Source organism: Telopea speciosissima, chromosome 6 (genome assembly GCF_018873765.1).
Source record: "Telopea speciosissima isolate NSW1024214 ecotype Mountain lineage chromosome 6, Tspe_v1, whole genome shotgun sequence".
Classification (NCBI taxonomy): Eukaryota; Viridiplantae; Streptophyta; class Magnoliopsida; order Proteales; family Proteaceae; genus Telopea; species Telopea speciosissima.
The window spans coordinates 63,685,569-63,701,984 of NC_057921.1; the positions used below are offsets into that span (position 1 = coordinate 63,685,569).

General features: G+C 35.7%; 1 protein-coding gene across 1 annotated transcript; it reads right to left on the reverse strand.

Annotated features, from left to right (window-relative positions):
* Window positions 1-233: 233 nt before the first annotated feature.
* Window positions 234-3,464, reverse strand: LOC122664713. Its single transcript, XM_043860662.1, has one exon. It carries the CDS (start codon window positions 2,978-2,980, stop codon window positions 617-619), a length of 2,364 nt encoding a protein of 787 aa, XP_043716597.1. The 5' UTR covers window positions 2,981-3,464; the 3' UTR covers window positions 234-616.
* Between the last annotated feature and the right edge of the window lie 12,952 nt (window positions 3,465-16,416).

A 16,416-nucleotide genomic window follows, 5' to 3' on the forward strand; every position in this document is an offset into this window, starting at 1 on the left:
AACACTCTACCTTCTACTCTTAGTAGGTGAACGCCAATCTCTTGAAAGATTGGCAAAGCTAAAGAATTGCTCTTTACAGCTCAGTTCTATATGAATTAAGTATTCCTTCATGCCAAAAATAAACTGCTACTACTTAACATTGACAAGATCAATAGATATTAGATAAACTGTGGTTGTTAGGTACTGATAACTCAATAAAAATGAATGATCATAGTAGGCCTCAATTTCAGAACTTCAATTAGAAAGAGAGAAAAAGCCTCTTCTTCATAAATATTATTTATCCCAAATTATACTCTAGGAACCAAAATGTAACAACATTCTTCCTGTTCTGTTCCTCCACAACTCTTATAAACAAGGAGAGTTTTTTTTTTTTTTTTTCTGCAAACCCAATAACCCCAAAACCATGCTAGGGCAGGAGATAGCTGATCCATTTGAACCATGAGGCCTGTGTATAGCAGTGATAATACATATTTCAATTTCTCCCTCACCCCCAACCTTACTGCCCCAAAATCTTCTATCAGAAGTGTAAGTAAACAACCAGAACGAAGAGAAAAGACTAGTGGAAAGAATTCAATAAATCCTACAATCCAGAATTCTACAAAGTAAAACAAAAATGTTACACCGAGGATGGGTCAACAAAGACCTCATTGAGCACATCATCCTCACCATTTTCCAAAGCGAACATCTCTGCGTCCTTGTCGTCCTCGGTGGAAAAATCTCTCCTTTCAAGCTTGGAATGGGCTGCAATGAATATCATCTTCTGGGCCCTCTCCATGCCGGCTCTTGAGTGGCTATGGGAACACACCCACCTCAAGAACGACCAGTTGCACTTGAAACCACACGAGGTTGCATGGAGAAAAATAAGCCTCACTGCAACTTTCCCCAGTGACTTGAATTCGCTGAGACATGTTTCCCACACCAATCTACTGCTCTGGGGATTTGCAATTTTCATCTTTCCTGTCATGGGGTCTCGCTGCTTAACCTGGACAGCTTGTGCATACAACGGATCAAGCCCTTCTGACCTCCATTTCATGAGCTCCATCAGAGCAATATGGGCCTCCTCCCTGGATACTAACCTGGTTATGAGCTTGTCCACATCCTTCTCCTGCTCAAGTGTCAAGTACTTGAAGGGTGGGAGGTACTTTCCACTAGTGTCTCTCATCAAGTATAGCGGGTCAAGTATGAAGGCAGCTGACCAAGCTGGATGGTAGTTCTTCTTGAACCTCTTTTCAATAACCTTCTCTACAGGTTCTTCTGCAATGTTAAATTTGGCACACCATTCCTTCACTTTTGTCCTTAGTACATCCCAAAGTGGGAGACATTGTCCGACCAACGGCCTCTCTGCCTCAATCTCCTGAGCCATCCCTCTAATGAGCTTCACAAGGGAGTGAACTGCCTCTAAATTAGTCCAAAATCCCATGTCCCCAATCATCTCGGCAACCTCCCTCGCAACTGGGTCTTCCACGCAGGCAACCTTGTACGAGTCATCCAACACAACTTGCTGAAGTGCCTGGGCAGAAGACAAAATGTCCTCCAACATGGCATACACAGAAACGAAGTTCTTAGTGTTCTCAAACTCGGGTGGAGGCACCCGAAGCAACTCAGCATGTTCAAGCTCCTGCAATTGGTACTTCTGGAAGCAGTTCCGAACTTGGGACTCAGAGTTGAAGAAATTAGCAAGCTTCAGGCAATTGACAGTAACGGTTTTGAAGAGTGGAAGCTCTCTGCTAAAGTCCTTTATAAGGCTAATAAACCCCTGAAGTTGACAAGAGAGATTAACCATCCAATGGTTCTGATTCTCCAAATTTCTCAATGCCTTGGCCTTAAACTTGTCAGCAACGATCCCCACACAGCGTTGCACAACACTCCCACATATGCCGGTGATCGTCTCCCACAGAATCTCCTCGGCATGCTTTGACGGAACAGGGCCGTTCGAGAGCACCGCTTTTCGATACACGCTGGTTCCATTGGGAAGGTTCACCGTCAAATTCACCAAGTTCTCTCCACCAACAAAGCCCGAATGCTTAGGTTGCCAACCATCAGAGGCCACTTGGAAGAACATCGCATCCGTAATCCTCGCTTCTGACTCGGTTTTGGCTTCTTCGAACTTGGCATCCAACCTGGAACCTGCAAACTCCTTGCGAGAGATTGCGGGAAGACCCACCTGGTTAAGGAATGCTCGGAACTTTGGGTGCTCGAGGCTTGAGAAAGAGACAGCACCACAGGATTCATAGAGCCAGTCAGCGAGGAGGTTCAGAGCGGAGTCAATCTGGTTCTTGCTAAGGGTTGGGCTTGGGGAGGTCTTGGGACTTTTGAGCTTTTTCACGCTATCTTCAAGCATAGCGAGAGCACCCAAGTCTTCCTTCCCACCCGACAGCATCAAATGCTGCTGCTGAGGCTGTTGAGGTGGAGGCAAAGCTGCAGCAGCACTTGAAGTAGAAACTACTGTTGCGGAGGAATAACAGAGGTCAGCGCACAAGCGGGAAGGATCGACCATGGCAAGTGGTGGGACATGGTAGGAGGAAGTTCCACTACCGCCGCCGGAACCGGGCAAAGATAAACTGCGTTTGCGGTGGTTGGGATGATGGTGGTGAGGCTGGAGATGATGAGACGAAGAAGGAGAGGCGAGGGTAGTGATAGGAGTAGGTGAAACGGAGGAGATGGGCTTGGCAACGGAACTGAAATTGGGACAAGTACCCCTCTTGAGATGCTCTGAAGCAGTGCGAGACGGGTTCGAAGCAGAGAACACAGCATCGCAAAGCGAACACCGGAGCTTGACGGCTTTAGCGAGGCCAGTATCGGAATTATGAACGAGTATGGGCTCCAGGTGTGCCCAGTACCAAGCTCCTTTACCCTTTATGGCTTTGGTCCTTACCGTCACCAACCCCTCATAGCGCTTGTGTACTGCCTTTGCCGTGAGGTCGTCTGCCGAAACCGGAATCGAGGACTCTAACGAAGCACTATTGGCAGTGGCTGCCATTGTTGATATTTCCCAGCGGAACCCAGTGACAACAGAAACAAATAAATAATAATGAATAGTAGTAGTATAGTACTAGAGGAAGGTTCAGCTCTGGTAGAGACAGAAGAAGAAGAAGAAGAAGCTGAGAACACTTGTGTGGTTGTTATTCTTCTTCTTCCATCATCATCGTCATCATCGTCATCATCGTCGGAACTTTGAACACTGACATCAACTGGTTGTAGACGGCTCTTTCCTTGCATTTAGGCGGAAGAAGCCGCCGGCAGTGGGTGATATTCACTTCTACGCCGGTTTCCCATGCCGGAAACCGGCGATCTAAAGAAAAACTGAGAAGTTTTGGACTCTGTTGCTTGTTTTTATTGCTGGGTCTTTTAGCTGTTTGTGGAGTTGTTTAGCTGCAATTCCTATAGAGGAGAAGGAGAAGGAAGACTGGAGGAGAGAGAGAGAATAGAAATAAAAGGGAAGTTGCAAAAAGAAAGACTCGGGAAACTGAGGAGTAAGATAGAAATGGGAGTCTCATGTTTCTCTTATTTTCTCTCTCTCTCTCAAAAAATTGCTGTTTTCTCTTAGAGCCCTTTTTTTTTTTTTCCTTCCAATTTAATTTTAGGGGAAAATTTATTTTAGGTTTTTCTCTTGAAGCACATTTTGCTTTTTTTTTTTTTGTATATTTTTTTATTTCTGCCTTGTTGTTCATGTGGGTTATTCAATATTCACAAGTAGGAGTACTCAGAGGGCAACATGGGAATTTAATAATACAAAAAATGTTTCTCCACAGTCTTTGGGCAGGGTTGACCAATACAGACAACGAAATGCCCTGAAAAGTTCATCAGATGTAATGCACAATAAGGTATGGCAGATCACTCCCCTTGGCTCTTCTTTCTCTCTCTCTCTCTTTAAAGAGGTCACTGTGATGTCTCTCTCTCTCTCTTCTCAGTTAAAAACTATGGCTAGGTTCTGTGAACTGAACCTAGTTTTCTTGTTTATAAGTGAACTAGGATGTACAAGTTATAGCCTGGTCCCCCAAAAAAGATGTTTGCAGAGCCAATAAGAGTTGTTTTTCATTCCATAATGGTTATAAATGGAGCATAATAGTCAAAAACCATGTGTCACACCTGTCCTTCCCCTTCTCAGATATGCATATTTTCCAATCTCCATTAAGAGAAAAAAGCATTTATATCTTTTTTACTTCATTGGCTATTGATATACAAATTCATGTTCAAATGGCACCAGTGAGAAACTCCCAATGAGAGTTTGGTGTGGTGGTTCCAAAGTGTTCAATAGAGAATGCAAAGGTTTCCTTTCTTTCTTTTTATTTTTTATTTTTTTTTGAAAAAAATGAAGTTTTTGGCAAACTATCTTCTTCATGAATTCACTTCATGGAAAGGTGGAAAATTTGTGGACTTTTCAGTTCCATTGATTGAAAGGGAGCACAAGAAAATAGTAAATTAATTGTATTCTTCTCTAATTTTAGTGCTCATTCAATATATTTCCTTTTATTTTTTCTAAATATTTTTATAGTGTGTAAGGACTAAAGACTTTTCCTTGGTCTTTGAATTACTTACAAATGAAACAAATTTCCTTAATACATGATATCAATACAATAATAACAACAACAACAATTCCACCTTATCTATCTCAAGTAAACGTGGTCGATCAGGTACATGGATCTTTATCTTCCAATCAGCTAAAATTAATACATGATATTGATATACCACCAAATTAGGCTTTTACTATCAGAAATGGATTAGAAAGCTCCATTAGCAAACTGATTGGAAATCCAAAGCTTTGCAATGCTAAAGTTTGAGTTGGATAAATCTCTTCCTTTCCTTTTTGGGTTATCACGTCTTTCTTTGTGATTTTCATTTGGGCTTTACATTTGTGTGCCCTAACATTATATTTAAATCATTTGAAATTGTTTTAGGTTTTGTGGTAGTTCAAGGTAACGAAGTTTTGTATTATCCATTTGTTAGGTATGAGTTTTATGTTTTTAGTAGAATTGTTAGGTTCATCTATATTAATGATGTTCTTTTTAGGCCTTCCCTCTATTCTTTTTTCTAAGAAAGTTTTCTTGCATAATTGCCTATATTTTTAATCCCATAGATCAATTTTTTTATTCTTAAAAAATCTAGTAGTTTAGTTAGCACTAACTTTGTGAAGCTGTTATTCATGCCATTATTATTTAATGTGGTAAGTTTCAGCCCAAACACATTTCAACATTAGTTACAATTCTTTCACACAAAAATTCACCTTTGACGGTAAAAAATGTTAGGAGAAACGTACACTGTCTTGGAGAATACATTGGAGGCAACATGATTTAGATTGATCGCAAAATTTTGCATGTGACCAATCAAAAGGATTCCCTATATATCCACACTTAAAATGGACACATTATGCATTCAAATGGCAAAAGATAATCATTCTTTCATTATCTTTCATCATCAATAATAAGATCTTTGTGATATGAAAATTTTGGTTTGCCCCCTCTAAGGTTAAAAGAAACAAGGGTGATGACGTGATGTATCCTTCGTTGCCTATCAAAGGAGGGCTCAGAACATGGAATACAATGTTTAAAATAGTAGCTAATTATTAGAGCTCAAATTTTGTGAAATGAAACTAAGAAGATTGTGGAAAAAGCAAAGACTAAAAAATATGAGGAGCTTATAACAATTTGAATACAACATAAGAAGAAAAAAAATATATCTATAAACTAGCTAAAATGAGGAAAATAAAATTTAGATATTTCAACTGTGTTAGATGCATTAAAAGTGAAAATGATTAAGTATTACTAAGTGATGAGGATTTTAAAGAGAGATGTAAAAACTATTTCTTCAACTTATTAAATGAAAACAATGCGAGTAATATATAGTGTTCTTGAAGGTTGCAATAGCCTTCAAGAAGCCATAAATCTTAGAGATACAAAAAATTAGGGTGCCTGAAATAGAAGAAGTTGTAATTAAAAATGATGGAAATAGGTAAGGCAATAGATCTAGATGAGGTTCCAATAGAGGGTTGGAAAGGCTTAGGAATTTGTAGATTATCTTGTGTAATTAAATTATTTAATGAGATAATAAGTACACGAAGGATGCCAAATGAAAGGAAGAAAAACATTGTGGTTTAATTTAAAATAAGGGTGATATTCAAAGATGTAATAGCTATAGACACAATAAACTTATGTGTCTTATTATGAAATTATGGGAAAAAGTAATTGAAGCCATAGACAAAAAAATTAATATTACAAATAATCAATTTGGTTTTATGCCAAGAAGATCAACTACAAAAGCTACTTATTTACTTAGGAGACTCATGGAGATATTTAGAGAATGTAAGAAGGATTTTTATATAGTCTTTATCTAGATAATGACTATGATAGAGTACCTAGAGATTTAATTTATCAATTATTAAAGAAAAACAATGTTTAAATTAAAAAATGTTGATATAGTTAAAAATATATATAAAAGTGTGGTGACTCGTGTAATAATTGTGTTGGGGTGATCTCATTTTTGTTTGCGCTAATCATATATGATTTCACTAGAGACATTTAAGATCAAATCCCTTGGTATATGTTTTTGCTGATGATATTGTTTGATGGATAAAACAAAAGCAGAGATATATATCAAGTTGGAATTAGAGAGATCAACCTTGGAATCAAAAGGTTTTAAGATAAGTAGAATAAAAAATAGAATATATGGTATGTAATTTTAATAACAACAGGATTGAAAATGAGATGGTGAAAATTAACATTAAGGAGATACCTCAAAATGAATATTTTAAGTACTTGAGTTTAATCATAAATAAAAGAGAAATAGAGGATGATGTTGCACAAAGAATTAAAACAGGATAGATGAAGTGGAGCTGTGTGTCTGGAGTGTTGCGTGATTAACGAATTCCTTTAAAAACAAAAAAGAAAAAATTATAAGCGTCAATGATGTATGGAACTGAATGTTGGACTATAAAGAAACAACATATAAATATATTTAATATTGATGAGATGATGATATTAAAATAGATGAGTGATAAAACTAAAAAAGATAAATAAGAAATGCACAAAGTACAACTAAATTAGGAGTAGCTCCAATATGATAGATTGTGAGAAAATCGTTTACGAGAGCATGAACACGTGCAATAGATTCTTGGACAATCAGTATCAAGATTTTTTTTTTTTTTTTTGATAGATAGGCTCCAAGGAGATTTGAACTTATGACCTCTTAATTATGAGGTGTTGGTCTTTGCCAAAAGAGCTACCCCTTTGGGATAAAAAAGTTTTATGCACTAGTCGGGAATCTAACCCGGGTCTGTACCGTGGCAGGGTACTATTTTACCACTAGACCACTGGTGCAAGGGATGACAATGGAGTTGAATAAATTAGGGAATTGTGAAATTCATGGTGAGACTTATGATCAAAGTGGAACCTTAATTTTTTTTTTTATAGGTGTATCAAGATTGTTATTCCTTTCTCATTCTACTATACTAATGTATTTAGTTCACATTTTATAAGAATAGGAGAAAGGAAAATTAATGTTTATCAATTTAAAAAATTTCTTTTACGATGAGCTTATATCATTCTTTAAAGTATTTTTCAATCTTCAAGCTCCTAGTTTTTTTTTACGATTTCATGTTATCTCAAATTCTTAATTTCTTTGATGTTTATGCCACTCCTGGCCATGAGAATTATAAGGCATCAAAATATTTATTTCTCACCTTTTATTTTTTATTTTTAAAAGAAAAATGTTCTCTGAGTATACTGCAAAGGTACACTACCATCTCTATGTCTATCCATCTTTTCCTCACATGAAATGGCCTCTTTGCCCCTTATGTAGGGAAACATTTTGCCGCTCTTCATTAATGTGCTCCTTATGCCACTTGCTCAGAGAATCATCTTCCTTAACAAAATTTCTAAAACCCATCCGTATCTACCATTTGGTCCATTAGATGACTAACCAAGTAATCATGTAGTTAGTGGAATGAGGTAGGGTTATCAAGGTATGGACCACATCGTTTAAACCGGTTGGTTGAAACTGAAACCGATTCGACTGGGCTTGGGCAAAGATTGATTATGATTCGATCGTTATCAATGTTTGGTTGTAGCCTGGCCAGGATTGACCATCACCTGTAACCAGCCACTATAACTCGATAGCCACATTATAGATTAATTAGCCAATTTATAGTTCAATAACCTAATTAGCTCATTTATAAACTAGATTAACATAACCAACCAAGTATAAATAGGTCCATGCGTAGCCTATGAAACCTGATAACTAAACAGCGTAGATTCGTTGACACCCCTATAATATGGGAACTTGCCATGCCGTCATTGTGGACTCATATGATTTTTTAATTATTTTTTCTTATTTGTTCTAAGAAAATGGAAATGATATCTTTTTCACAACATCCATTGATGTGATATGTAGATCTCTCATCTCCTCCCTAAACTGGCAGCATGGGAAACCCTCTCCAGTATATGTATATAGTATTTTTTAACCAACTGTAGGGACAACAAACAGAAAGCAAAGCAAACAGTGAGGAAAGGTTTTAGGCTTAAAGGTTAAAACTGTCATCTCATCATCTATAGTGTTAGAAAATGGAAATTTTCGGTTTTTTTCTGTGAATTCTCTTAAAATACGGTATTTAATAGAAAGGCATTAGGAAGACTGGACTTTAGAGCAAAGAATATTGTGGGTCCCACCACCAGAAGATTAAAAAAAGATGCAATAGACCAAAGAGCTGAGTTGACTCGTAGGAAAATCAGAACTTCCTAGGAGCCTCATGATCCCAAGAATACTCCAAATGAGGAAAAGGAATCCCATTTTAGTGTTATAGGAGGGTGGGGGGGTCCACCCTTGACAAAATGAACAATTTACCACAGGTACGGTAGAGATGGAGACTTGAGACGCCTCTGATGTATAAAAAAGAAGTTAGAATACGAGGCATAGGCAGGGAGGACTATAAAGTTGTAAGAAATTATGAGATATGTAGGATTTTCTGCTTTGAAAAGTTGGATAAAGGAAAGAGGGAAGAACAGTAACGGTCCCAAGAATAGGCTCAATCTTTCTAAAAATAAATTAAACAATTTCAATAAATCATACTTTTTATGGAAAGGGTTTTCCTTCACTCATGACGAAGATAGAATCTCTTAATCTATGGATTTTGACCTTCTGATAAAATAGAAAAAGATATATATATATGTGGTAGAATAGAGAAAGATATTTCTTTTATTTTCAGACCTTCAACAATAGAGGATGAGAATTAACTATGACAGTCATTCTTTTCGGAGTCCAATGGCATATTTTGTAATTTTAGTTATTTTTTCTACTCATTTTAAGCTAAAGTTGTACCAACGAGATATCTATCTGGTTCTCTATCACATGAATAAATGCATGTAATGTCATGTAACAAATAGTGAAACGTTATACTTCACTAGGCATAGTGTTCAAGAAGAAAACCCATTAATTTTACATAACATTACATTTGCATATTGACAAGGAAAACCATTTCTTGATGCGCCACCTAATTTGTGCCGTGTTTGATGACAGGTGGTTTGGTAATTCTTACTATTAAATTGATAAGGTACATCCAAACTTAGCCATGAGTCAAATTTCAAGGTCAGAGTGAATCACATACCATAGGTAATCTTCTCTAATATTTTCAATCGTTTTTTGTTTTTTCAACATTTTTTTTCTTCAAAAGTTAAGCATCTTGGTAAAATTTTGCAAAAATTTAAGCTTCTATAATTTTGACAATTTTAAACTATTTTTTGGCCCTTATTATGAGTACTGGGCTAAAACCTGTGTTAAAAGATTGATGCAAACTTTCTATTTATTTAGGTTTCTTTTTTGCAAAATTAATGTTTGTGCTAAAATATCTTACTACCATTAAACTTAAAGAAGGTCAATTCAGATTTTTTTTAATACAATATATATATTTTTTATATTTTCAAATAAAGGGACTGTCTAAATGACACATTCTTTTGATTGTGCTTTGACTGATTCTCAAAAGTTCTTGAAGTCAAGGTTAAAATAAAAATTTTAAAAATAATTTAAAAATGACTTATCCTTATGTCATTATCAAAGGTGTCACTATTTCACATATTTTTCAAATAAACATATAAAATTATAGGATTTACCGTCATTGAAAAAATATTTTAAATTAATAAAAAAAAATACAAAATATTTGACACCTTAAGAGATGTCAACAAGAAAATCCTTATGTAAAAGATAGAAGAAAAGAATCTTTAAAAATGGAATGTGGCTTCTAATTATGTTTATCAAGGAGGATGGTGATTTGAGAGAGGGAGAGAGAGAGCATATTTTTTTTCTTGGATTTAGGGCACATTTATATAAAGAGTTTTTTTTATTGACACCCCTAAGATGTCAATAGATTTGTACTTTTATTTTTTTGCCCAATGTTTTGTTATCAAAAATTTTAATATGGGTATTGGGTATGGATATAAAAAAATTTGCAAAAAATTGAAAGTCATTCATACAACATCTAATACAGTTCCTATTTGAAATAATAGATTTGACTCTTTTAAGTCGATCAAATAACAGACATCTAACTCTTTTATGGTTACTCATGATGATGAAGTAGTAGTTAGACAATCTCTTCTATTTTTTTGTCAAGAAAATACTTATATTAAGTATATAATATATATATATATGTAATATTATATACCTATAATTAACTAGTATAGAGGTGCCAGGTCGAGGATCTAAACACTCGCCGGTGATATAAAAACAATATCGGGGGGCTCGCGGGGTTGGCTTTATTGACACCTAATGGGTATGGATATAAAAATTTGCAAAAATTGAAAGTCATTCATACAACATCTACGTTCCTATTTGAAATAATAGATTTAACCTCATCAAAAACCCCTAGACAAAGACAATTAAATGAAAGTATTAAGTTCTACACCCCTTTGAGTGTCATTCAAACACTCCCTCAAAGGTAGGAAGAGAGAGATAGAGACAGAGTGTGCTACTCTCAGGTAGAAGAGATAGGTATACCGCTAGCATACCCATACCCGCCTTTTCCCAAATAGTATACATTCACTTTTACGGAAGAATAACGTTATCCAGTCGTGTGGCCCCTATGTTGGTGAAGAGACGCATAAGGGCATCGACAAGGGGGATTTTTTCATTTACTAGCAGGTGGGACTGCATGCGACCAAACATCATTCTTTTAGATTTATATATTAGATTTATCCTCACAATTGACATAATTTATATAAAGTTTTAACCATAATTGAACTGAAATCATCTAAGGGTGAGAACAAGTTGAACTGAGCAGCTTCGATCTTGTCTTCTTTTCCTCTCCACTCTCAGGTGATAGAGTTGACAATGGAATGGAAGGACTAAATCTCTTTGATTTGTCTGATCATCAAAAAATAATTGAAGTCATTTATTGACTAACCATTATATGAAATGATTTGAGCTTTAACCTCAAACCATTTGATATATTAAGTCATTGTAGCTTTGATTAGTTCAAGGGATCATTAAAATGCATGCTTAGTCAATATTATTCCTAAGATCGAAGCACCTACTACAATTAAACTTGGTCGGTCTACAACTAATCTCAATCATTAATCACACATTAACAACTTTGTTTCATGTTGTACTAGTACTATATGAACCAGCTAGCCATATGAGTTAAAATGGAATCATTTGAGCTCAAAAGAGACGTAGTTAAGTGATCAAATCAACTTCTCCACATGGCTCCCCACCATAACCCACCTAAATGTCCTCTTCTTCTCCAACTCCTTTTTGTAATTTGAAATGGGATTAATGAAGTACTTTGAATTTTGGATTAGGATTAGGATCTTAACTCCACACACCTAGCTCTACACCCATGAGAAACAATGCCACCCAGTCGCGCATTGTGGCATGTGGGTGCACCAGTCATTTCGTGCGCCACTACGTCTGGGTGCAAATGCTCACCACAATGCGCGACACGGTGGGGTTCCTTTACCCATTGTTTAAATTTGGGTCATGAGATTTTTCTGATCCTTAACTATTAGTGATTTGATTATGTGATTAGCAATTATTACAAGAGAGAAAAAAATTGAAATGTGATTGATTATAGCATGTAATTTACGTTCTTAAATCACATCAGGATTGCTAGCTACAAAAAAATGTACGTTTAGTAGGTCCCTTTGATATAAAAAAAGAGACTGAGAAAACCCTAATTGGTACCTTTGTTTGTAATTGAAGGTTTGGTAACATTACCTATTCCTCCAATATATATGGCTGCAACTATATTTTACACTTAAAAAGCTTGAGAACTGAGGCCTACCATGGCTTTATAGGTGATGCAGACATATATTCTCCATTTAGCTTCTTTGTTGTCTTGTTAATGCTGACCCACATGTAGATGATCAATTTTATCTATATCTTATTTTGCTTTCAAGTTCATCTGTCTGAGTACCTTGCTCGAATGGGGGTAAGGTGGTCATTTCCTATCTTACTGTGTCTACGTAGAACGATCTTACTAGACAACTCGACAGTAGAGGATCAAAATCCCACCGAATTTATTTGGACATTGTGGAGTTGGTAATTGAGTTGTTTTAAGGTGTTAGATTGTGGGTTTGTAAGGGGGCATAGTGTCTGATATTTCAGTACACACCTACCGATTTATGTACCCTGGGATTGGAATATTATGTCTGAACAACTAGGTCTTGTCAGAAGAAAAGATTGGATTGGGTACATAGTAGGATCCAGCTTACTTGCATTATATACAAGAAAGAGATGGGGCAAAGGTTATATAGTAGAATCAATTTCAATAAGTCAAATGTTAGCATAATTGGTACTAGTTGTCAGCTTGTGAGTTAGAGTTAGGTAGGAGTAATTATATGGGTTCTTCTAGGTGTCACTATGCCATGTGAAATATAACGTTTCACTATTTGTCCCTTGATAGGATATGGAATCGTCTATGTGATAGGAGATTTTACATACATTTCAATGGATAAATTTTTATACGAAGTATGTGAATATAAAATGGAAAAAAGTTTTTTTTATGAGGGACTGTATTGTCCTTGCCCAGACACAGTGGGGTTTGAAATGATTGCCCTACCCCCTATAAAATACGAAAATCCCATTCCCCAATATTCTTCCATGTCTCCTCTCATTGGTCCTCGTATGCGTACATGGGCCATGCTCTCCCACAAAGAATAGTCTTCCATATAAAATATAAAATGATATCTATCTTTAGTAATTTTAGTTACTTCCTCTATTCATTTTAAGTTGAAATTGTACCAATGAGATACTTGCATAGTTGCATGGTCCTCTATGACATGGACTAACCCATATACTGCCATGTGAAAAATAATAAAAGAAAAAAGAACTTTGTCCGGTAGTGTGGCCTACATCGGCACTCCCATGATTCTATCTATCTCCTGTTCATATGAAAAGACAGTTTGGCCCTCTTGTTTTAAGGAGGAGAGAGATAGACACATGGGAATGCTGGCATAGGCCACACTCTCGAATAGAAAACTGCTTCCCAATAATGAAATATTAAATTTCACTTGGCATGGTGACAGGGAAGAAAACCCTATATATATAGACCAAAAGATGCAAGTCTAGTGGAATTGATGGTATGGCAGTTCTTGTACCTTTTTTCTATAGTGCGGCATATCAATTGGATAAATCTGAACCATTGAATGAGAAGAAGATGCTTTGTGTTGTTTAGGTATCTAATTTGAGCTTCAATTCTATAGTCCATTTTGTATTTTAATGAAATAAATTTTTGTAAGATTTATGCTTTTTGGTAGTTTCTAGAATCCATCACTAATTAACCCCAATTGATGAATTACATGTCAGATAAAAACCGCTATCGTTGCACCAAGATGCAAGCCTGGTGGATCCATTTTCTTCATAAGCATATTTTTCTTCACTACTTCTCTTAGATTCATTTTAGGTATAATCTAGACTCTTTTAATTCTTTCAATCCGAATCAATTCACATATCTATACTAAAGCATGCAAAGGCTTTCATTGCATACGTGTTCATGCTACTTTAAATGATTTTCTCAAAACTTATCATGAATCAGAGCTCTACTCATAAATTAGCTCTAAATTACTTATTTTTCATTTCAGATGGATGAGTGGTACAATTCTAAAATATAAAACAAAGAATGAAAAAATTAGAACTAATTGAGGAGTAACTCTGATTCATGATTAAAAATAATTCATATATAATTTTTTTTTATAGAAATATGGTTTATGATGTAGCCATAGAAAACAATTTTGTTTTTTAAATAATGGGAGGCAGGTCCATAGATAATGGAGCCTCTATGTTCAACCTAATACCAGCCATATGGTAGATCAAATGAGGCCATATTATGGACAATTAGGTTCTAAGGTACTCCTAACCACTTGTGAAGTTTAAGCCTACTTAGATTTAACCCCACATATCTAAATAAAAGTTTTAAAGATCCATTCTAAAGATTAAGTTTTTTTAAAAAACCAAAACAACAACGAATGATTGTAAACTAAAGATGGAAGCCCAAACAAGGAAAATTTGAGTGGTTGGTCCACTTGAGATTAGAGAAGTTTAGAGAACCCTAATATGTGTAGCCTTTAAGTAGTTGGTCCACCATATATGGGCTGGACCCTATTACCAAAATGGCTCTCTCTCTCTCTCTCTCTCTCTCTTTCCTTGATGAAGATCAAGATCAATGGCCCTTAAAATAAGATAAAAAAGAAATAGGAATGGTGGATTTTAACTGTTGCTCAATGCTCACGTTACAACAGTCGCTGTCCCTTATTATTTTATGTTTCTCCTTTTTAATGGATGAAACAAGATTTCTCATGATGATGTGTGATTCATATTTTTAAAATACAAAGAATTGGAGCGTTGTGACCGTTGCTAACCGTTGGAAGTCTCAACGAAATTTCCACTCTTTCTCCTTAATTCCTCTTTTAATTATTATTGAATAACAAATGATATTTAATGCTATCTAACTTTATCATCAACAGTTCGATTGGCATCTATAGGTTAGATGTCCTTGTAAAATAAAAGTTAAGGGGGGGGGGATAAAGATGTCAATTGGATTCCAATCTGATGGTTGACATCTGATCATTGTTATCCTTGTTAAGTTCTTTCCATGGTCTTATTTGGTATTTTGGTTTGCAAGGATTTGGTGTTTGTGTGGTTTTGTGGTCCACTCTCACTTTTGAAATCTATTTAATATTTTAGGGGGATTGGAGTCAATACGATGTAGGGAGGGTACATTCGGATATGATTTCGTTAAAATATTGAAACACTTCCTTCTGCAGGGTCTTTCACTCTATGTTGAAATGAATATTAAATGTTGTCAAATGAAAATGAATATAAAATAAAAAATAGCATTTTTTGAAAATTTTAATTTAAATTTTTTGTGATTAATTTTTTTTGAAATTTTAACTATTTTTTCTAATCATTTTAAGTTGAAATTGTGCCAATGAGATGCTTGTCTGATCCATATACTACCATGTAATAATTACTAGAGCGTTCTACTTCACTAGACTTAGTGACATAAAAGAAAACCTAATTATATAAATATGAATTTTTAATTATAAATAATATAGACAAGGTTGGTTGAATGGACCACCTATAGATTCTTGATTACACCGAACACATCTAATTGTGTCACTTTGAAGGATGACATCGCAATTCCAACTTTGGATAGTTAAGGAAATGGCCTTGATTGGACATGAGTCAAACCTTTTAGTTTAATTCAATCATATACTCTCCCTTATTTATCAAAAAATAAAAAAAATAAATATTTTTCCAGGTGTATCCATGCAATCTTGGCTTTATTCTGACACATGACCAACTCTATTGGGACTAAAACTTAAATATGTGAACAAACGACCTCAAGGTCTCCCTCTCCACCAAATTTCAGTCTCGTTCAACTTGTCAAGTGATACAATTAGGTGTAATTTGACGAATTTTTATCCTCTCAATTACACTGCCCGTACTTGACCTCAAGCACATCTAATAGAGGGAGGTGGACCCTATGTGGACCCCACCTCGGGCAATGTGTTCGGGTAGGGGGTAGGATAGTCATTTTTGCCTCCTCTGTTAGATGTATTTGAGGTCAAGTACGGGCACTATAATTGAGAGGATAAAGATCCGTAATTCAACCATAAATTCATGGATGGTGGCCATCCAGCCAACCTATACCCACAAATATGTATTTTGTAAAAGAGATATATATTCTTATGTATTTGGAAAAGATATCGCAATGGACATACTTTCCCAAGATATTATATATACGTGCGCTGTTCTCTGCCCGAGAGTGCATGGGGTGTAGGCTATGCTCAGACACATGAGACGGGACGCAATGATCATTTCAGCTATTCAGGGGGTAGGGCAGTCATTTCGCTCATAGTGCTGAGAACATTTCCCCTTATATATAATACATAAAATTTACTGTTTGCTCTGTTGGTTGGTGCTTGCTAGTACAGT